At 41.7% G+C, this 19192-nt stretch overlaps 1 protein-coding gene across 1 annotated transcript in view; it reads right to left on the reverse strand.

Annotated features, from left to right (window-relative positions):
• Positions 1 to 347: 347 nt before the first annotated feature.
• Positions 348 to 19192, reverse strand: part of VIPR2 (vasoactive intestinal peptide receptor 2) — a 237222-nt gene continuing 218377 nt past the window's right edge. Inside the window, exons 8-13 of the mRNA XM_040434201.1 lie at positions 15594 to 15654; positions 15283 to 15352; positions 8185 to 8276; positions 6830 to 6959; positions 6696 to 6737; positions 348 to 1593 (exon numbers count right to left, since the gene is read on the reverse strand). Of these exons, the coding sequence (XP_040290135.1) occupies positions 1420 to 1593; positions 6696 to 6737; positions 6830 to 6959; positions 8185 to 8276; positions 15283 to 15352; positions 15594 to 15654 (569 nt within the window). The 3' untranslated portion in view covers positions 348 to 1419. The remainder of the gene's footprint in view (positions 1594 to 6695; positions 6738 to 6829; positions 6960 to 8184; positions 8277 to 15282; positions 15353 to 15593; positions 15655 to 19192) is intronic.

The raw sequence follows: 19192 nt of genomic DNA on the forward strand, positions 1-19192 counted from the left end.
AATGCTGATCTCAGCGGTGTGTCACACATCAGCTAAAAGTAAGTGGTTGCCGAGAACCAGCATCTTAATCATTGCAGCCGAGGCCTTGAAAAGAGTCAAATCTACCTGAAAAGAGTCCTGGTTATTCCTGCTCTCCTGCTCTCCCGCCCACCTGCTGATGGCTGACAGTCTTCTACCTAGTTTTCTCTCTTTCTCTCTAGAAGAGAACTGCCAATCATCAGCAGATGGGTGAGAGAGCAGGATATTAGGAATAGCCAGGACTCTTCTCAGGTAGATTTGACTCTTTTCAAGGCCTCGGCTGCAATGATTATGATGCTGGTTCTCAGCAACCACTTACTTTTAGCTGATGTGTGACACACCGCTGAGATCAGCATTTCTGTCACAATTTTTATACTGCCCTCAGTACGGTCAGCATAAAGTTAATGACTGGTTCCCTTAAAAGAATAACTATCAGCAGAATCAACCTTATTATACCAACAGTTGGTATGGTTGTTGCTACTGATTAAAATGATACCTCTGTTGTGAAAATACGTTGCATCATTCCTGAAAAAAATGCTGCATCTGTCATGAGACGAGTATCATTTTAATCAGCAGTAACGATCCTACCAGGCAGTGTGATTGATATAATAGGGTCGATCCTGCTGACTGGCAATCTTTAAAGAGATTGTCCTATTTAGTTATAAGGGATCCTTGATAATAAGATGATGACAGGGTTTTCCCTGCGGGGACCCCCAGTGGAATGTTTAAGGAGGGGAGAAAAATAGCTGGCCAGATCCTTTGAATCCGGGTGAGCCATTCTTTTTAAGCAAAAATACAAAAGTTTATTCTTGACATTTTTAAATACCACATATAACAGAATTTCGAATTGTGTAAGAAAAAAAAAACACAGAAAGGGGACAGGTCCTGCTTAAAAGCGAAGGAATATCAAATACGAATATAGCATATTCAAGGCATTCACAATCTGTCCACAAAAGCAATATTTTCTCATACTTTACAATAATTATGTTAATTGATCCTTTGTTTTACACGTCAAATAAGTGACAAAATTAGTATGTTAGATATTTTTCCATAAATTTCATACATTTTACAGAAATGTACAAAAATACACAATTCTTTACCAGCTTTCACCAGTCCAATCACATACAAAGTTGAATGCTCAAATCAACTGAATACAATCCACAAAACATAAAAAGATACATTGTTATAATAAATTAGGTTAAAGTAAATGGATGGTAGGAAAAGCCTAAAGGACAGAAAGTGCTATAACGAAGTCCTAGAGTTCATATAGAAGTTGATTGGTCATCTTGGCTTCAGTAGCCCTTACTCACTGTACAACCGGAATAAATTCACACCATTTCTCACTGGGTGCTGCCTTCAGTCCTTGGCACTGTTGTTGCGTGCTTGTTGAAGTTGCAGGTGTTAAATGACTGACGTTTCAGTTTGCATAATGGACAGCGCCCTTGAGTTTCGTTTAAACTGAGATGCACATTCAGAGCCATTACGTGAAATAGACAGACTGTGAAGACGGTAATCTCGGTTTAAGTATCTGTTCAGATAAAAACTCCCCCATTTTCTTTTTAACTCTCCTTGAACCTAGTAGAAAAGCAAAGAAAAGCATTTCTCAGTGGTAACAAGAAAGCAGCATGTTAGGCCTCGTTCACATTTCTGTTTTTCACTGATGTGTGCTGAATGCATTTACTGCGGCCAGCACACGTGCCCATTTATTTAAATGTGTCTGTTCACATTTCAATATTTTTTTTTACTGACCGTAAAGGGACATGCACTACTTTGATCCGTTATGCGGACCAAGCACGCCCATAGAAGTCTATGGGTCTGTGAAAATCACTGACACACATCCGTGTTGTGTCCGTGTTGCGTCCGTTTTTCATTGAAGACTTCCAGATGAGCAACGTCAGTGAATTATGGATGACACACGGATGGTAAAAACGGACACATGGACAGCTTCACGGATGAAACACGTACGCTTTTTTAACGGATGTGACACTGACACGGAAATGTGAACGAGGCCTTAGTGTGTGTAATAAAGGCCGATGTGGCATCATGAACATATTTTATTCTCCAATTCCAAAATGCTGCATGAAATGCAAATTTTTTTTTAAAAATAGACTCATAATATGGAATTCACTCCAACTATGATCACGAAGCGCATTTATTTGCAAGTACCGGGCGCATTGACGGGGAACGGCGATTGCGTCGTCCCCGGTCAATGAACCCCTTAGATGCCGTGTTCATCACTGATCGCGGCATCTGATGTATGGGACACCCCGCCATTGAAGTGTATGTTAAAGGGGTTGTCCGGGTTGAGAGCTGAACCCGGACATACCCTTAATTTAACCCAGGCGGCCCCCCTGAGGCTAGCATCGGAGCATCTCATGCTCTGATGCGCTCCCTTGCCCTGCGCTAAATCGCGCAGGGCACAGCCTCTTTTGTTTATCATAACACACTGCAGTGTGTTTGATGACGTCACCGGCTCTGATGGGCGGGCTTTAAAACGGCTATGGCAGTGCTAAATCCCGCCCATCAGTGCCGTTGACATCATTGGGCTTCCTGGCAGCCCCATAGAGAGCCCGGTACGTCACCGGATCTCCAAAAAATGCCTTTGTCCTGTGCGATCTAGCGCAGGGCAAAGGAGAGCATCGGAGCATGAACTGCTCCGATGCTCAAGTCAGGGGGGCTGTCTGGGTGAAAATGCCTTTCTGTTTGAAAGCTGGATTCTGCATTTTAGAATTGTCACGGCCAAATGTTTAACCCCTTACGGACCCATGACGTACCGGTACGGCATGGTTCCCGAGTCCTTAAGGACCCATGATGTACCGGTAAGTCATGGGTTTAAAACGCGATTGCGGCGCGGCGGGGGTTAATCGGAACAGGATGTCCGCTGAAATCATTCAGCGGGCATCCTGTCACAACGCCAGGGGGGGTCATGTGACACCCCGTATCGGCGATCGCAGCAAACCGCAGGTCAATTCAGACCTGCGGTTTGCTGCTTTTCCGGTCCATTCGGGTCTCCGGTGACCCGATGAACCGGAAAAGGACTGTGATTGGTGGTGTGATTACACACCACCAATCACAGTCCGAGCATTTGGGAGAGGCGGTGCTGGCCGTGGTGCTGATGGCTGCTGTCCAGGGTGCTGATTGGTGCTGGAGAGAGGCGGGAGATTCAAACTCCCGGTGCTCCTCTCTCCCCTCCTCTTCCTGTTTCAGCACCTGCACCGTCCGGCACCGTCCTCACCAGGCTCCTGCAATCCCCCCCGTCGGTACCCATCACCCTCCTGCACCCATCACCCTCCAGGTAGGTTAGGGTCAGTGAGGGAGAGGCACCGTTAGGCAGGGTTCGAAGGGAAAAGTTAGTTAGGGAAAAAAAAAAAAAACACTTTATCTAAATGTATTCTTTTCTAGCTTTGAGACCCTAGACCCCCCCCCCCCCCCCCCAGCCTGAATAAGATACAGCCGGTCATCAATCAATTCGGGGCCAAATTTGCGCAGGCCTACGTACCTGGAAGGGAGGTCGCGTTGATGAGTCTCTCGTTGCGTTCAAGGGGAGACTCAGTTTCCGCCAATACATTCCCACTAAGCGTGAAGCTGTACAAAATTTGCGAGAGTACTTCAGGGTACACTTGCAAATTTTGTGTGTACGAGGGGCGAGATTCCCATATTCAACCCCCCGAATGTCCCCCCACTCTGGGTGTTAGCGGGAAACTTGTGTGGGACCTTATGTACCCACTGCTAGATAAGGGTTACCACTTGTACGTGGATAACTTTTATACTAGCATTCCCTTGTTCAGGTCCCTTGCCGCCAGATCCACGTCCGCTTGTGGGACCGTGCGGAAAAATCAGCGCGGCCTCCCTACCCACGGCCTCCAGGTACCTATCCGCAGGGGGGAGACCCGTGCCCTTACCAGTGGAAACCTGTTGCTGGTCAGGTATAAGGGCAAGAGGGATGTCCTTGTACTGTCCACAATCCACGGTAATGGCATCACCCCTGTCCCTGTGCGAGGTACAGCGGCAACGGTCCTCAAGCCCGATTGTATCGTCGACTACAATCGGTATATGGGAGGAGTTGATCTCTCTGATCAAGTCCTCAAGCCATATAATGCCATGCGCAAAACCCGGGCATGGTACAAAAAAATTGCGGTCTACTTGGTACAGGTTGCCTTGTACAACGCTTTTGTACTATCCCGAAGCGCTGGCAGCTCAGGGACATTCCTCCAATTCTATGAGGCAGTCCTCAAGGACCTGATTTTTTCAGACCGGGAAAGAGCAGGCTGCAGTACCTCGGGAATTGGAGGCGCCCGGATCGTCCCTGGCCAAAATTTTCCAGGTGTGGTCCCCCATACTGGAAAGAAGGGACGAACCCAAAAAAGATGCAGAGTGTGTAACAAGAGGGGGATACGGAAGGACACCACCACTCAATGTGACACTTGCCCCGATCATCCGGGCCTCTGCGTTATCGATTGCTTCAGGGAGTATCACACTTCCATGGAGTACTACATTTTTATAATCCCCAACAGTCACCTAGAGAACATAAAAAAACTATGGTTCTCAGACTTTGGAGACACGGAAACAATTTTTTTCCCCAAAAATATTAGTTTTAGTGCAGGCATCCTCAAACTGCGGCCCTCCAGATGTTGTAAAACTACAACTCCCAGCATGCCCAGACAATCTACAGCCATCAGCAGGGCATGGTGAGAATTGTAGTTTTACAACATCTGGAGGGCCGCAGTTTGAGGATGCCTGCTTAGTGTCTCCAAAGTCTGAGAGCCATACATATTTGGCATCGCCGTGTCCGTAAAAATCTTCTCTATAAAAATAACATTTAACCCATATGGCGTTCCCCTCTTCTATGTCCTCCCGTTTGGCCAAACAGTAGTTTAGGACCACATATGGGGTGTTTTTGCAAACGACAGAATCAGGGCAACCCATATTGAGTTTTGTTTGGCAGTTAACCCTTACTTTATTACTGGAAAAAAATGGGTTATAAATGGAAAATTTTCCAAAAAATTGAAATTCCAAAATTGTTTCTCCATCTGCCATTAACTCTTGTGGAACACCTAAGTTTTGAATACCTTGAGGGGTGTACTTTCTTAGATGGAGTCACTTTTTTGAAATTTCTATTCTAGGGGTGCAACGGGGGGCTTGAAATGGGACATGGTATAAACAAAACCAGTTCCGCAAAATCTGCCTTGCAAAAACCATATGGCGTTCCCCTCCTTCTATATCCTCCCGTTTGGCCAAACAGTAGTTTATGACCACATATGGGGTGTTTCTGCAAACTACAGAATCAGGGCAACCCATATTGAGTTTTGTTTGGCAGTTAACCCGTGCTTTTTTCCTGTAAAAAATGGATTATATTGGAAAATTTTCCCAAAAAATCGAAATTCTTAAATTTTATGTCCATTTGCCATGAAGTCTTGTGGAAGACCTAAAGGGTTAACAAAGTTTGTAAAATCAGTTTTGAATACCTTGAGGGATGTAGTTTCTAAAATGGTGTTATTTTTGGGTGGTTTCTATTACGTAAGCCTCACAAAGTGACTTCAGACCTGAACTGGTCCATAGAAAGTGGGATTTGGAAAATTTCTGAAAAATTAAAAAATTTGCTTCTAAACTTCTAAGCTATGTAACATCCCCAAAAAATAAAATGACATTCCCAAAATGATACAAACATGAAGTAGACATATGGGGAATGTAAAGTCATCAAAATGTTGGGGGGTATTACTATGTATTATATAAGTAGAGAAACTGAAACTTTGAAATTTGCAAGTTTTTCCAAATTTTTATTAAATTTGCTATTTTTTTGTGCAAAAAAATTAACTTTTTTGACCCAATTTTAGCAGTGTCATGAAGTACAATATGTGACAAAAAACAATCTCAGAAAGGCCTGGGTAAGTCAAAGCGTTTTAAAGTTATCAGCACTTAAAGTGACTCTGGTCAGATTTGCAAAAAATGACCAAGTCCTTAAGGTGAAATAGGGCTGAGTCCTTAAGGGGTTAAGTAGTACTGCCAAATGAATACACTATGGAATGAAGCTGCATTCTATTGTATATATTTTGGCATTGTACACCTTTGGGGACATTTTTTTTATTATTATTGCGTTGTACTTACAGTATTTTGAGCTAAAATAATTTTTTTCAATTGGTCTTTATTAACAATATGGAATCCTTTTTTGTTTACGGAGCTGACATGCTCTACTAGCTGACTGTGGATTTTTTGTCTTTTACGTCATCTGGGGGGCGGACGAGCCCCTTACCTCTTAACTCATTATAGCTCAGTTTTTATCTTACTGATGAGAATGTGGCTTAAATAAGTGTTTATGACCTCTTAGTAGTTTAGAGAAAAGGTTCATTGGATGACCGGCACAAAGTGAAAGTACCAGTCACACAGCTAGAAAAACAGTAAACCCTTTGTGACAGAGCAGCTCAATATTTTTAATAAAGGCCAATTGAAAATATGATTTGAAGCCATAAATTAGTTAATGCAATCCTAAAAAAAATTGCCTCCAAAGGTGTACATAGCCTTTAAGTATGTAGGTGCGCGAACCAGCTTTAGTAATGACAAGTAATGCACATAGTTTGTATACACGGGTTGTACCCTCACCATAGCTTAGCCCAGACTATAATGGCAGATACACTTTATCCTTATTGTATATACCTATCAACAACACAAATTATACTTACCTCTGTATTCAAGAAACAGTAAAGAATTGCCACCACCAATCCCTATAACATAAAGAATTCCCAGACTAAGTAAATGCTGATAAAGTAAGAGAATTGACATACACATTTTTATTACTTTTGAATATTTGATTTACCTGAAATGATCCAATGCAAAGTTCAAACCATATCTGACAATCACTTAAACTTGATATTGGAAAAACAGCAAACACCATATAATGAACTCCAAAGAGTGGAATAAGCAAAAGGGTAGATTTAGTGAGTCGCCTGCAATAAAGCAAAGACACAACATATTGTTCTCAGATTATCTTTTATCTGTTTGCAAATGTAGGTTTATTATATTTTTATATATAGCAAATAATGTCATATTGTTAAAGTGTGGTTTTACATTTGAACATCATTTTACAGTTTACACATAAAATTGCAGAAATATTACTTTACTTATCTTGCACTGATTATGAATTTCAGTAAGTCTTAAAGGAAATGTGTCACCAAAAGATTTTATCTGCCAGTTAAAACCAGATACCAACACATATTTTTTTTTCTAATCTGTTTTTATTTTCAGATTGCAGATTTGTTTCTTCTATTTGCTGAACATGAATATGGGGGAAGCCATCTTAGCTGAGCTGTTCAGCATTTAGAAAGTATTAAAAAAATTCTGTTATGGCCGCCCCATGGACCATATACACAATGTACAGGAGGGAACCTCATTGACTTCTATGGGAGAGTTTTCTAAGCATGCTCTGTCACCTGTGCAGAGGTTATTGTACAAGGAAAGAATAGATAAGCTCTGACAATCACCTATTGTAAATAGAGGATTGTGTCTTATCTACAGAGGTGATATAATTACAGGGAGGATTAGAATGACAGATAAGCAGGTAACTGCGTTAATGTGAAGTGGCGCCAATTATTAGACCTAGTGGCCAGTGCAAAAAATGCCGGATTTTTGGTTTTAGTTTGAATACAAATAGTAACATGGAAAATTAAAAATATCAAAAATTATTAAAAAATATATAAAACATACAAAATGATTTAAACGCAGGTCATTTTCTGATGACACATTCCCTTTAAAGTATACCTGTGCTATCAAACAACATTTTATATATCATAGTTTTATCCTGGAGTTTTATGCTGATGAATTATCCTCTGGAGTTTTGTGGACTTTCCGCAGCTTTCACTAGGCCATGTGACATCACGTTAATCGGTCACATGGCCTAAGTACAGCTCAGCCTCATAGAAATGGGGCTGTGCTGAGATACAAAGCAGAGCCACTATGCAATGTACGGCGCTGTGCTTAGTTTGCTGAAAGAAGGCGGTGGTGTTACTCTGAGTGCCGGTGCCTTCTCAAACAGCTGATTGGCGGGAATCCCGAGTGTTGGACCTCCAGAGGATAGGTCATTAGTATAAACCTCCCAGGAAACCCCTTTAAACACTTGGACAACAACTTTAAGTGAATAAGCCTTTAACATGTGAAACTCATAGTAATACATACTTGAATTGTGACTGGTCATTGCCGCCCACATCTGGAGACCTTAGCTTTTGCAGCAGAATTCGGATGATATTAATAAATAGACAGAAGTTGACCTGCAAAAAAGGCACACATATGTTCTTGTATTATTACAGAGCAGTTAGTCAGTTTAATACAATAGATCCCTGCATCCTGCTTATCTTGCTTTGTTCGCAGTATGTAGCCATAGAGGCACATCAGTGTGCATATGAGCTGTAGACACAAAATAGTAAACTATTATTTTTAGAACTACTTGTCTCTATGGTAACAGAACACAAACAAACCAAACCTGAGCTTGATCCTACAGACTTATTTCCTTCCATGTGCTCCCTACTTCTTATTATACAATGTATAGGTTAATAAAATGAGGGGACACACAGATTGCAGGATCAGACTACACAGGGCTTGTCTGTAGTCTGTTACTTTGGAGACAAGGTCTGCAAAGGAGCTGTAAACACAAAACAGAAGGATCATTATAACTAGAGATGAGCGAATCGAAGCTGACGAAGTGGAATTCAATCCAAATTTCTGGAAAAATTTGATTCGCAACGAATGCTAATTTCCTCGCGCTTCGTGGTAACGAATCACATTTTTCCTAAATTGGCTGCTGCACGTGTGAAAACCCGGGGCAAGGAACTCTGCGAAGGCGAGATCACCCAGATTGACATGGCTGCATGCAGCCAATCAGCAGCCAGCCAGCCCTGTGCAGCCCTATAAATACGGCAGCCATCTTGGATTCAGACATTTTCCAACGTTCTGAGTGCAGGGACAGATGAGAGAAGGCGCTAGGGACAGCAATAGGAAAAACCTGATTGTGAAAAGAAAACCTGACAAAACAATTTATAAGTGCAGGGAAAGTATAGGGAGGAATCATTGCACAGCATCTTAGTGCAGGGAGAGACGTCAGAAGACGCTAGGGACAGTGCTAGAAACTCGATTTACAAGTGCAGGGAAAGCTTATTTGGGGGTCCAAATAGCCATTATACAGCTCTGTCATTCCAGCAATTTGTTCTTGGGGTGCAAGTGCTATGTTGAAAAGCCTTTAGTGGCTTATATCTGTGGAAAAATAAAAATATATTCTCAGTTCACTTCTGCAGTTATATGTGGTGAAAGCGTTTGATGGCGTATTTCAGTACAAAAATAATAATATATATGCACTTCACTGTTGCAGTTACTTGCGGTAAAAGCATTTAGTGGCCTATTTCAGTACAAAAATAAAAATATATTCTCAGTTCACTTCTGCAGTTATTTGTGGTGAAAGCGTATAGTGGCCTATTTCAGTACAAAAATAAAAATATATTCTCAGTTCACTTCTGCAGTTATATGTGTTGAAAGCGTTTAGTGGCGTATTTCAGTACAAAAAGAAAAATATATACGTAGTTCACTGTTGCAGTTATTTGCGGTAAAAGCGTTTAGTGACGTAATTTCACTACTAAAAGAAAAATATATTCTCAGTTCACTTCTGCAGTTATTTGTGGTGAAAGCGTTTAGTGGCCTATTTCAGTACAACAAGAAAAATATATACGCACTTCGCTGTTGCAGTTATTTGTGGTGAAAGCATATAGTGGCCTATTTCAGTACAAAAATAAAAATATATTCTGGGTTCCCCCAGAAGTATCTGGCTCGATGAGCAGCCGATACTGCACTTGCATCAATCTTGACAGGATTCGTCTCCAGGATTAGTCACCTCGTTCTCGAATAACCAGAAGACTGGCCAATTCTCTCCTGTCTTAGGCAACACTTTATTGAGTAATTGTTGAAAGTCAAAAAACTGTTGTCCACTGCCCCCATAAAGGCCTTTCTGGTGCGGTTTAACCACAGATAATTCATTACAAGGACTGCCGCCAATTATCAGATCGAATTGTCCCCATTCTTCAATCTGTTTCCTGGTTATATTCTGTATGTCGCCCACATATACTGCCCTGGATGGCGTACCCGTCCTATCGTGTTGGCGTCCTAACACAACTCTGATGCCATATATTTTTCAACGTTGATTCTAAGCTTTTCCATGATGACTGGGAACTCGTGATGTTTTCCCTGACGAAGAGACCAGGTGCTGGTAATTATGGTTTGAATCTTGATAAACTTTGCGACTCTTCCGGGCTCCAAGCAATCTTGAAGCTTTGTATTTTCATTGTCTGTAGCTAGTAGAGGCCTGTTCATGCCAGGCAGGTTCCCCCAGAAGTGCCAGGCAGGTTCCCCTGGCTCGATGAGCAGCCGATACCGCACTTGCATCAATCTTGACTCTGTGGCCTCCTCATGCTGCTGCCACCTCTACAATCTCTCGTCGTCATGCTACTCTGTGGCCTCCTCATGCTGCTGCCACCTCCACAATCTCTCATCATCGTGCTACTCTGTGGCCTCCTCATGCTGCTTCCACCTCCACAATCTCTCGTCATCGTGTCACTCTGTGGCCTCCTCATGCTGCTGACACCTCCACAATCTCTCGTCATGTGCTACTCTGTGGCCTCCTCATGCTGCTGACACCTCCACAGTCTCTCATCGTGCTACTCTGGCCTCCTCATGCTGCTGCCACCTCCACACTTTGTTGTCATGCCACTCTGTGGTCTCCTTATGCGACTGCCACCTCCACACTCTGTCATTGTGTCCCTCTGTGGTCTCCTCATGCTGCCGCCACCTCCAGACTCTGTCATTGTGCCACTCTGCAGCCCCCTGATGGTGCCGCCACCTTCAGACTCTGTCATTGTGCCACTCTCATGCTGCTGCCATCTCCACACTATGTCACCTTGACACTCTGTGGCCTCCTGATACTGCCGCCACCTCCACACTGTCATTGTGCCACTCTGTGGCCTCCTGATGATGCTGCTGCCCCTCCACACTGTCAGTGCCACTCTGTGGCCTCATCATGCTGCTTCCACTTCACCACTATGTCATAGGGCCAATTCTTATGCTGTTCCCACCTTCCCCACTTCATGACTGGGCTACTATTTTGCCTTTCGGCCTGGCTGACATCATCATTTATTTGACCCTTCTTCTGATCTGTCAGAAGGAAGGAAAAATGAGACACACAACGAATCCTGCCTATGTAACAGCTGTAAGGCCTGCATGACATGGTCCCTATTTTGCATCAGAATTGGCTTATGATTTGGTAGACAAAAGCAGGAGTGTAAAAAACACAGAAGACGTGCAAATATTCCATTCACGTGTCATCATCTCTGTTTTGGATCCACTCCTGTTTTTTTTGGCATTAGCAATACTGATGGATTACTGACCAAATGCTGACCGAGTAAAGGCGGATGCTGAATAGACAGGATCCGTTTTTTGTGGGTTATTGTTCTGATGGATCAGAGGACGGGCAAAATAATCAGTGACGTCAACACAAACTTATTGCTGACACCCTCTCCACTCTTTCGGGGGGCTCTACTTGTATAAGTGTTTAATAGAACAGGTTCTGTAGACATCTATGTGGAATCCGCTCATGACGGTGTAAAAGGAGTGCACTTCTTCCTGGTGCTAACATCGACCTGTAAGGCTGAGTTCATACTTAACTTGAGTTACCTGATCAGTTTTGGCCCCGTGACTGCCCAAATAAGTGAAGTGCGCAGTGATTCTAAGAGTGACGTCTGGTGTCTGCATGTCATACGGACTCACAGTACTGTTTCACTACCACAGCAGACTCCCTATGCGTGTTACTGCAAGGCACAGTGTTCTACACCACTATAAAGGCTCTCTGGAGCCAGGAAATAGCAGTTTTTTAACGCGATTCGCCGCAAATATATTTGTATCGAACCGAATATTTTCAAAAAAATTCGGCAAACAGCGAATCGAATTTTTGAAAAATTCACTCATCTCTAATTATAACCAACACTACAGTATTTATGGTCTATTGATGTCTTGAACCAGTGGGTGTGAACCCACTGTGCCAGGTGACCAACTTCCTCTAAGGAAGTGTCTAAGTCAACCCCACATTCTTCACAGTACCCCTGATGGTGGGGATAGACTTTTCAAGGGGAGCAACAGGTCGCTTCCTCTTGACAAAGATTGGCACACAAGGCAGCTGGTCCAGGCGGACCAGGAGGTACCAGAGGTACAGACGAAGTCAGCAGGCCAAGTCATAACCAGGAGTGACAATTTAGGACTGAAGAATGAGGCAGGCGAAGTAATAGGTCAGGGCAGGTGACACAGGTCAGGCAATCCAGATCAGCAACAGGAGAGTCAAGACAGAGTAGGCAGGGATCAAACAGTTAGCAGAGTCCAGAAACACAAGTACAGGTCAAGTATACAGGAAACCCAACACAGACAGCAGCAACCTTTGCGGGACACAAGGACCTTTGATGCTCAGGCACCTGTGAAGGAGGCTGGGCCACTTATATAGGTGCAAGAGGGCTAGGATTGGTCAGCATGGTCACATGTGCTAAACCCATAAACCACAGGAAGTGACACGCACCACCCCCAAGGAAGTGCTACAAGGATTAGGCTGGAAAGCATGCTGTGCCCAGGGCTAGAAGGAAACTGTGAAGCGGATTCCAGGAAGGACGATGCCTGCAAGAACAGAGCCCAGGACTGCGGTGGTGAATAAGGAAACACCAACAACTGATCGCCACCGAACATGGAGCCCAGGACCAGGCGGTAAGTAGGAGAACATCAGTGGTTGCCATATCAAATTTTTTGTACTGGGTTATATATATGGTTCATGTATAGTATACATGAAACATATCTATAGAGGCCAAGACGTGCTATTTTGGCCTTCGTCAGGTTGGTATAGTTGCCGTAGCCAGAAGTAATCTCTTGCTGCTTAATAATCATTCAGAGAATGCTAGGCCCTGACTCTAGTAGCTTTAAAACCTTTTTCTTTATTAAACACGTCATAAAACATGATGCCGATTATTATACAAATGGAAAAGTTATAAGCTCCACTTACATGTTTCTGACTCCAAGGACCGTATAATTACCAATATATGGGAATGCCGTTTTTTGCTGTTAAGAAAAGCCCTTTTCAATGCAGTCACACCATGAAAAGCCTATACCTAGTGGTGTGTTTTTAACAATGGAAGTCAATGGGTGAAGTACTGTATGTTTATACAGTGGTGTGCTGTACATCTGGAGTATTAATGGAAAGCTTACATGTGATGTGAACACAGCCTAATAAAGCTGCTTCATTTATTATTTTAGATGTCTTTGATAATCAAAAATCAAGGACTAAGATGTATATACCCTTTAGTAATTAATAGACTTTGACCGTGTAATTGTCTGACTTGAAAGTACATATACGTTGTTTGCAAGCACGAGATGTTGTCACTGATATCACATATATTGGTATGGCTTACAGTCCAGGGATGCTCAACCTGCAGCCCTCTAGCTGTTGCAAAACTACAACTCCCAGCATGCCATAATAGCTGTAGGCTGTCCAGGCATGCTGGGAGTTGTAGTTTTGCAACAGCTGGAGGTCCGCAGGTTGGGCATTTCTGGCTTACACTATACATCCCAACCATTTGAGATCTGGTAAGACAGTTCCAGATTTCGGAGGCTGTCCCGCAGTCCCAAGATCCCTGGGGTATGTCCTAATTTCAATTGTATCTGCATCCTAATGACACAGATACAGTTATATACAATGGTGAAGCAATGACCCGTCAGCTTCCTGCTCCACCATTCCCCTGAAGGGCTCTGCCCAGCAGCAGGCGCAATGCAGTGATGTCACTTCTCCTGTTACTGGCGTAAGGGGCATAACTATGGGGGCGCTAACAGGGCATTTTTACTGTGACGGGGCATCAAAGGGACAATAACTACTGTGTGGGGGCATAACTATGGGGGCGCTAACATGGCATTTTTACTGTGACGGGGCATCAAAGGGACAATAACTACTGTGTGGGGGCATAACTGTGGGGGCACTAACAGAGCATTCTTACTGTGTGGGGGCATAAAAGGGGCAATAACTACTGTGTTTGGACACTAAGGTGGGCATAACTGGAGGCATTAACAGGGCATTCTTATTGTGAGAGATGCAGAGGACATAACTAGTGCGTGTGGACAGTACGGGGGCATCAGTAATGTGTGGGGGCACTAAGGGAGCCTGCATGGGATTGGGAGCGTATAGAGAGGTACTGGGTGGGGTTAGAGGCGAGGCTTAGTGTAAATAGCTGTTTGAAAAATTGGGAGGTATGGTTTACAGTATCATTATATCCTGAATAGACCCGATACAGTATATACCACAATATAGGAATAAGCTTCATCAATGTACAGAATAATGGAGGACGATTAAGGTTAATGATTCTTTCCAGCTGCATACTTCCTTAGGCTACTTTCACACTAGCATTTAAGTTTTCCGGTATTGAGATCCGTCATAGGGGCTCAATACCGGAAAAAAAAACGCTTCAGTTTTGTCCCCATTCATTGCTAATGGTGACCAAACTGAACTGAACTGAACAAAATGCTCCAAAATGCATTCTGTTCCTTTTAGTTGCGTTCCCAGACCGCAACATGTTGTAGTTTGCTTTCCGTCCTGGAATGCGGAGAAAGACGGATCCAGCATGACCCCCAATTCAAGTCAATGGGGACGGATCCGTTTTCTCTGCCACAATCTGCCACAATAGAAAACGGATCCGCCCCCTATTGACTTTCAATGGAGTTAATGATGGATCCGTCTTGGCAAAGATAAGATAATACAACCGGATCCGTTCATAACGGATGCAGACGGTTGTATTATCAGTAACGGAAGCGTTTTTGCTGAACTCTGCCGGATCCAGCAAAAACGCTAGTGTGAAAGTAGCCTTATGTGCAGACTAAACAGAAAATCTACTATGAGTAGTATACACGTCTGTTGGGTAAGAAATGGAGGCTACCCTAAATAGGGTTCACAAATAAGAGTACAGACAGTATTGTTACACATTTTTATTTGGTTCCTGCGTTGGCTAGTACACAGAAGCACTTAGCTGTCTTCTTAAACCTTTACAACAGATATCTGCACAGTACATACGGAGGAGAAGGGGTAGTTTGCTGCTTCCACATGTCTCCTGATTTGCAATCATCCATATATAAACTAAGTGATAAGAAAACCTGTACAGTAGATTGTGACAGTCCACTGGTGAATTTATTCAATATAAAGCTAAGTGAAAGTATACTCACAATAATGGAAATAATAATTGGTATTCTTATAACCCACCAAGGAATGCTTTTATCATTGGTATCCCAGCATCTGCAACACGAAACATATCAAGAGATATAATTAAAAAAAAACACAAAACAACAAAAAAAACTTTTCCTTTGGGTGGGGGGGGGGTATGCTCCTGTTATAAAATATTTATAATACATATTTTATATAAATCTTTTTGTAAATAAATAATGATAATATTAAAAAAAGAAAAAAAATATATAGGTATACACTAAAACGTAGATAAAACACATCCCTCATAGTGTTGTGTTGTAATTGTACATACCCGGTATCTTCCAAATAAATTCTTGTTAAAATCCATACAATAATACATATGGTAGGAATACCTGGTGAAGAAAAGAATATAAAGTATTAGCTGATCAATGTTAAAGTACCCCTGTCAATCTCGCAGACACACTGAAGGAGAGGTGCTGCAGCATCTCCTCCCCATTTTTTATTTACTGTGTTGACTAAAGAGATGTCATAAGAGGCGGCTGTTAGAGGCACCATTAAACTGATTATAGCACTGGATAGGGGTCTAAAACACATGTGGATCGAGGCCTAAGTAGAGAGAAAGCCAACTTTTACCCAATATGCAAAGCAGTCATTTAGTGCTTCATGGGTGGTCCCGATCAATGCAAGTCCTGTGCCTCACCTTTGATATTGCACAGCAAAGGGGCTGGTAAGCAAGACATTCTCGGCAGTACTAAAAGGTCACGTATGCACAGGGGGATTACCGGATGGTGCATTGGCAGAACTCTCCAGCCTGTATCCATCAGTTTCAGCGATGCACTGCACATGTGCTGCATACATATGCTGTAGATTACTGTAGCTAATGGACACAGGATGCATAGTGCAGTTCATGTGCCATACCGTAATACTACAGTGCATGTGCAAGACGTTTTAAAGTTGTTTTCTCTCCACTTAGACCTTGGTCCACATCAATTTAGGTGTCTGCTTCACACTCCTACTCTGCACTGCTATTAGCTTAAAGGTGACAATGACTAGCAGGTTTTCTTTAATTTTTACACAGATCCTACAGGCAATGAATGGGAACTAAAGGATTTCAAAAGATTTAAAAGAATCCGCTTTGCCCAAACAAGAAATAATATAATAATAAATAGTTTTATTTAAAGGGCATCTGTCAGCAGATTTGGACCTATGAAACTGGCTGACCTGTTACATGTGCACTTGGCAGCTGAAGACATATGTGTTGGTCCAATGTTCATATGTGCCCACATTACTGAGAAAAATGATGTTTTAACCCCTTAAGGACTCAGCCCTATTTCACCTTAAGGACCAGGCCATTTTTTGCAAATCTGACCAGTGTCACTTTAAGTGCTGATAACTTTAAAACGCTTTGACTTATCCAGGCCATTCTGAGACAGTTTTTTCGTCACATATTGTACTTCATGACACTGGTAAAATGAAGTTAAAAAAAATTCATTTTTATTTATAAAAAAATACCAAATTTACCAAACATTTGTAAAAAATGGCAAATTTTCAAGTTTCAATTTCTCTACTTCTATAATACATAGTAATACCTCCAAAAATAGTTATTACTTTACATTCCCCCATATGTCTACTTCATGTTTGGATCATTTTGGGAATAATATTTAATTTTTTGGGGATGTTACAAGGCTTAGAAGTTTAGAAGCAAATCTTGAAATTTTTCTGAAATTTTTTAAAACCCAATTTTTAGGGACCAGTTCAGGTCTGAAGTCACTTTGCGAGGCTTACATAATAGAAACCACCCAAAAATGACCCCATTCTATAAACTACACCCCTCAAGGTATTCAAAACTGATTTTACAAACTTTGTTAACCCTTTAGGTGTTCCACAAGAATTAATGGAAAATAGAGATACAATTTCAAAATTTCACTTTTTTGGCAGATTTTCCATTTTAATAGTTTTTTTCCGGTTACAAAGCAAGGGTTAACAGCCAAAACAAACTCAATATTTATGGCTCTGATTCTGTAGTTTACAGAAACACCCCATATGTGGTCGTAAACCGCTGTACGGGCACACGGCAGGGCGCAGAAGGAAAGGAATGCCATACGGTTTTTGGAAGGCAGGTTTTGATGGACTGTTTTTTTTGACACTATGTCCCATTTGAAGCCGCCCTGATGCAACCCTAGAGTAGAAACTCCATAAAAGTGACCCCATCTAAAAAACTACACCCCTCAAGGTATTCAAAACAGATTTTACAAACGTCGTTTACCCTTTAAATGTTCCACAAGAGTTATTGGCAAATGGAGATTAAATTTCTGCATTTCAATTTTTGGGCAAATTTCCCATTTTAATCCATTTTTCCCAGTAACAAAGCAAGGGTTAACAGCCAAACAAAACTCAATATTTATGGCCCTGATTCTTGTGGTTGTAAACAGCTGTACGGGCACACGGCAGGGCGCAGAAGGAAAGGAATGCCATACGGTTTTTGGAAGGCAGATTTTGCTGGACTGGTTTTTTTGACACCATGTCCCATTTGAAGCCCCCCTGATGCACCCCTAGAGTAGAAACTCCAAAAAAAGTGGCCCCATTTTAGAAACTACGGGTTAGGGTGGCAGTATTGTTGGTACTAATTTAGGGTACATATGATTTTTGGTTGCTCTATATTACACTTTTTGTGAGGCAAGATAACAAGAAATAGCTGTTTTGGCACCGTTTTTATTTTTTGTTATTTACAACATTCTTCTGACAGGTTAGATCATGTGATATTTTTATAGACCAGGTTGTCACAGATGCGGCGATACCTAATATGTATACTTTTTTATTTATGTAAGTTTTACACAATGATTTCATTTTTGAAGGAAAAAAAATCATGTTTTAGTGTTTCCATAGTCTGATAGCCATAGTTTTTTAAGTTTTTGGGCAATTACCTTGGGTAGGGTATGATTTTTGCGGGATGAGATGACGGTTTTATTGGCACTATTTTGTGGTGCATGTGACTTTTTGATCGCTTGCTATTACACTTTTTGTGATGTAAGGTGACAAAAAATGGTTTATTTAGCACAGTTTTTATTTTTTATGGTGTTCATCTGAGAGGTTAGGTCATGTGATATTTTTATAGAGCCGGTCGAGACGGACGCGGCGATACCTAATATGTATACTTTTTTATTTATGTAAGTTTTACACAATAATATAATTTTTGAAACAAAAAAAAAAATATGTTTTAGTGTCTCCATATTCTGAGAGCCATAGTTTTTTCAGTTTTTGGGCGATTATTTTAGGTAGGATCTCATTTTTTGCGGGATGAGATGAGGGTTTGATTGGCACTATTTTGGGGTGCATATGACTGTTTGATCGCTTGCTATTACACTTTTTGTGATGTAAGGTGACAAAAAATTGTTTATTTAGCACAGTTTTTATTTTTTATTTTTTACGGTCTTCATCTGAGAGGTTAGGTCATGTGATATTTTTATAGAGCCGGTCGATACGAACGCGGCGATACCAAATATGTATACTTTTTTTTATTTATGTAAGTTTTACACAATAACAGCTTTTTTCAAACAAAAAAAATGTTTTAGTGTCTCCATATTCTGAGCCATAGTTTTTTTTATTTTTTTGGGCGATTGTCCCAGGTAGAGGCTCATTTTTTTGCGGGATGAGGTGACGGTTAGATTGGTACTATTTTGGTGGGCAAACGCCTTTTTTAACTTTATTTGGTGAAAATGACGTTTTTGTTTATTTTTAGTTGAAACCTTTAATTTTTTGGGGGGAAAACTTTATTTTTTCAACTTTTTTTTCACTTTATTTTTTGTCCCACTTTGGGACCTGAACTTTTGGGGGTATATTCCTTTACAATGCATTCCAATACTTCTGTATTGGAATGCATTGGCTGTATGAGTAAGGCCTCATGCACACGACCGTTGTTGGGTTTCGTGT

This window comes from Bufo bufo, chromosome 5, assembly GCF_905171765.1.
Source record: "Bufo bufo chromosome 5, aBufBuf1.1, whole genome shotgun sequence".
NCBI classification, from domain to species: domain Eukaryota; kingdom Metazoa; phylum Chordata; class Amphibia; order Anura; family Bufonidae; genus Bufo; species Bufo bufo.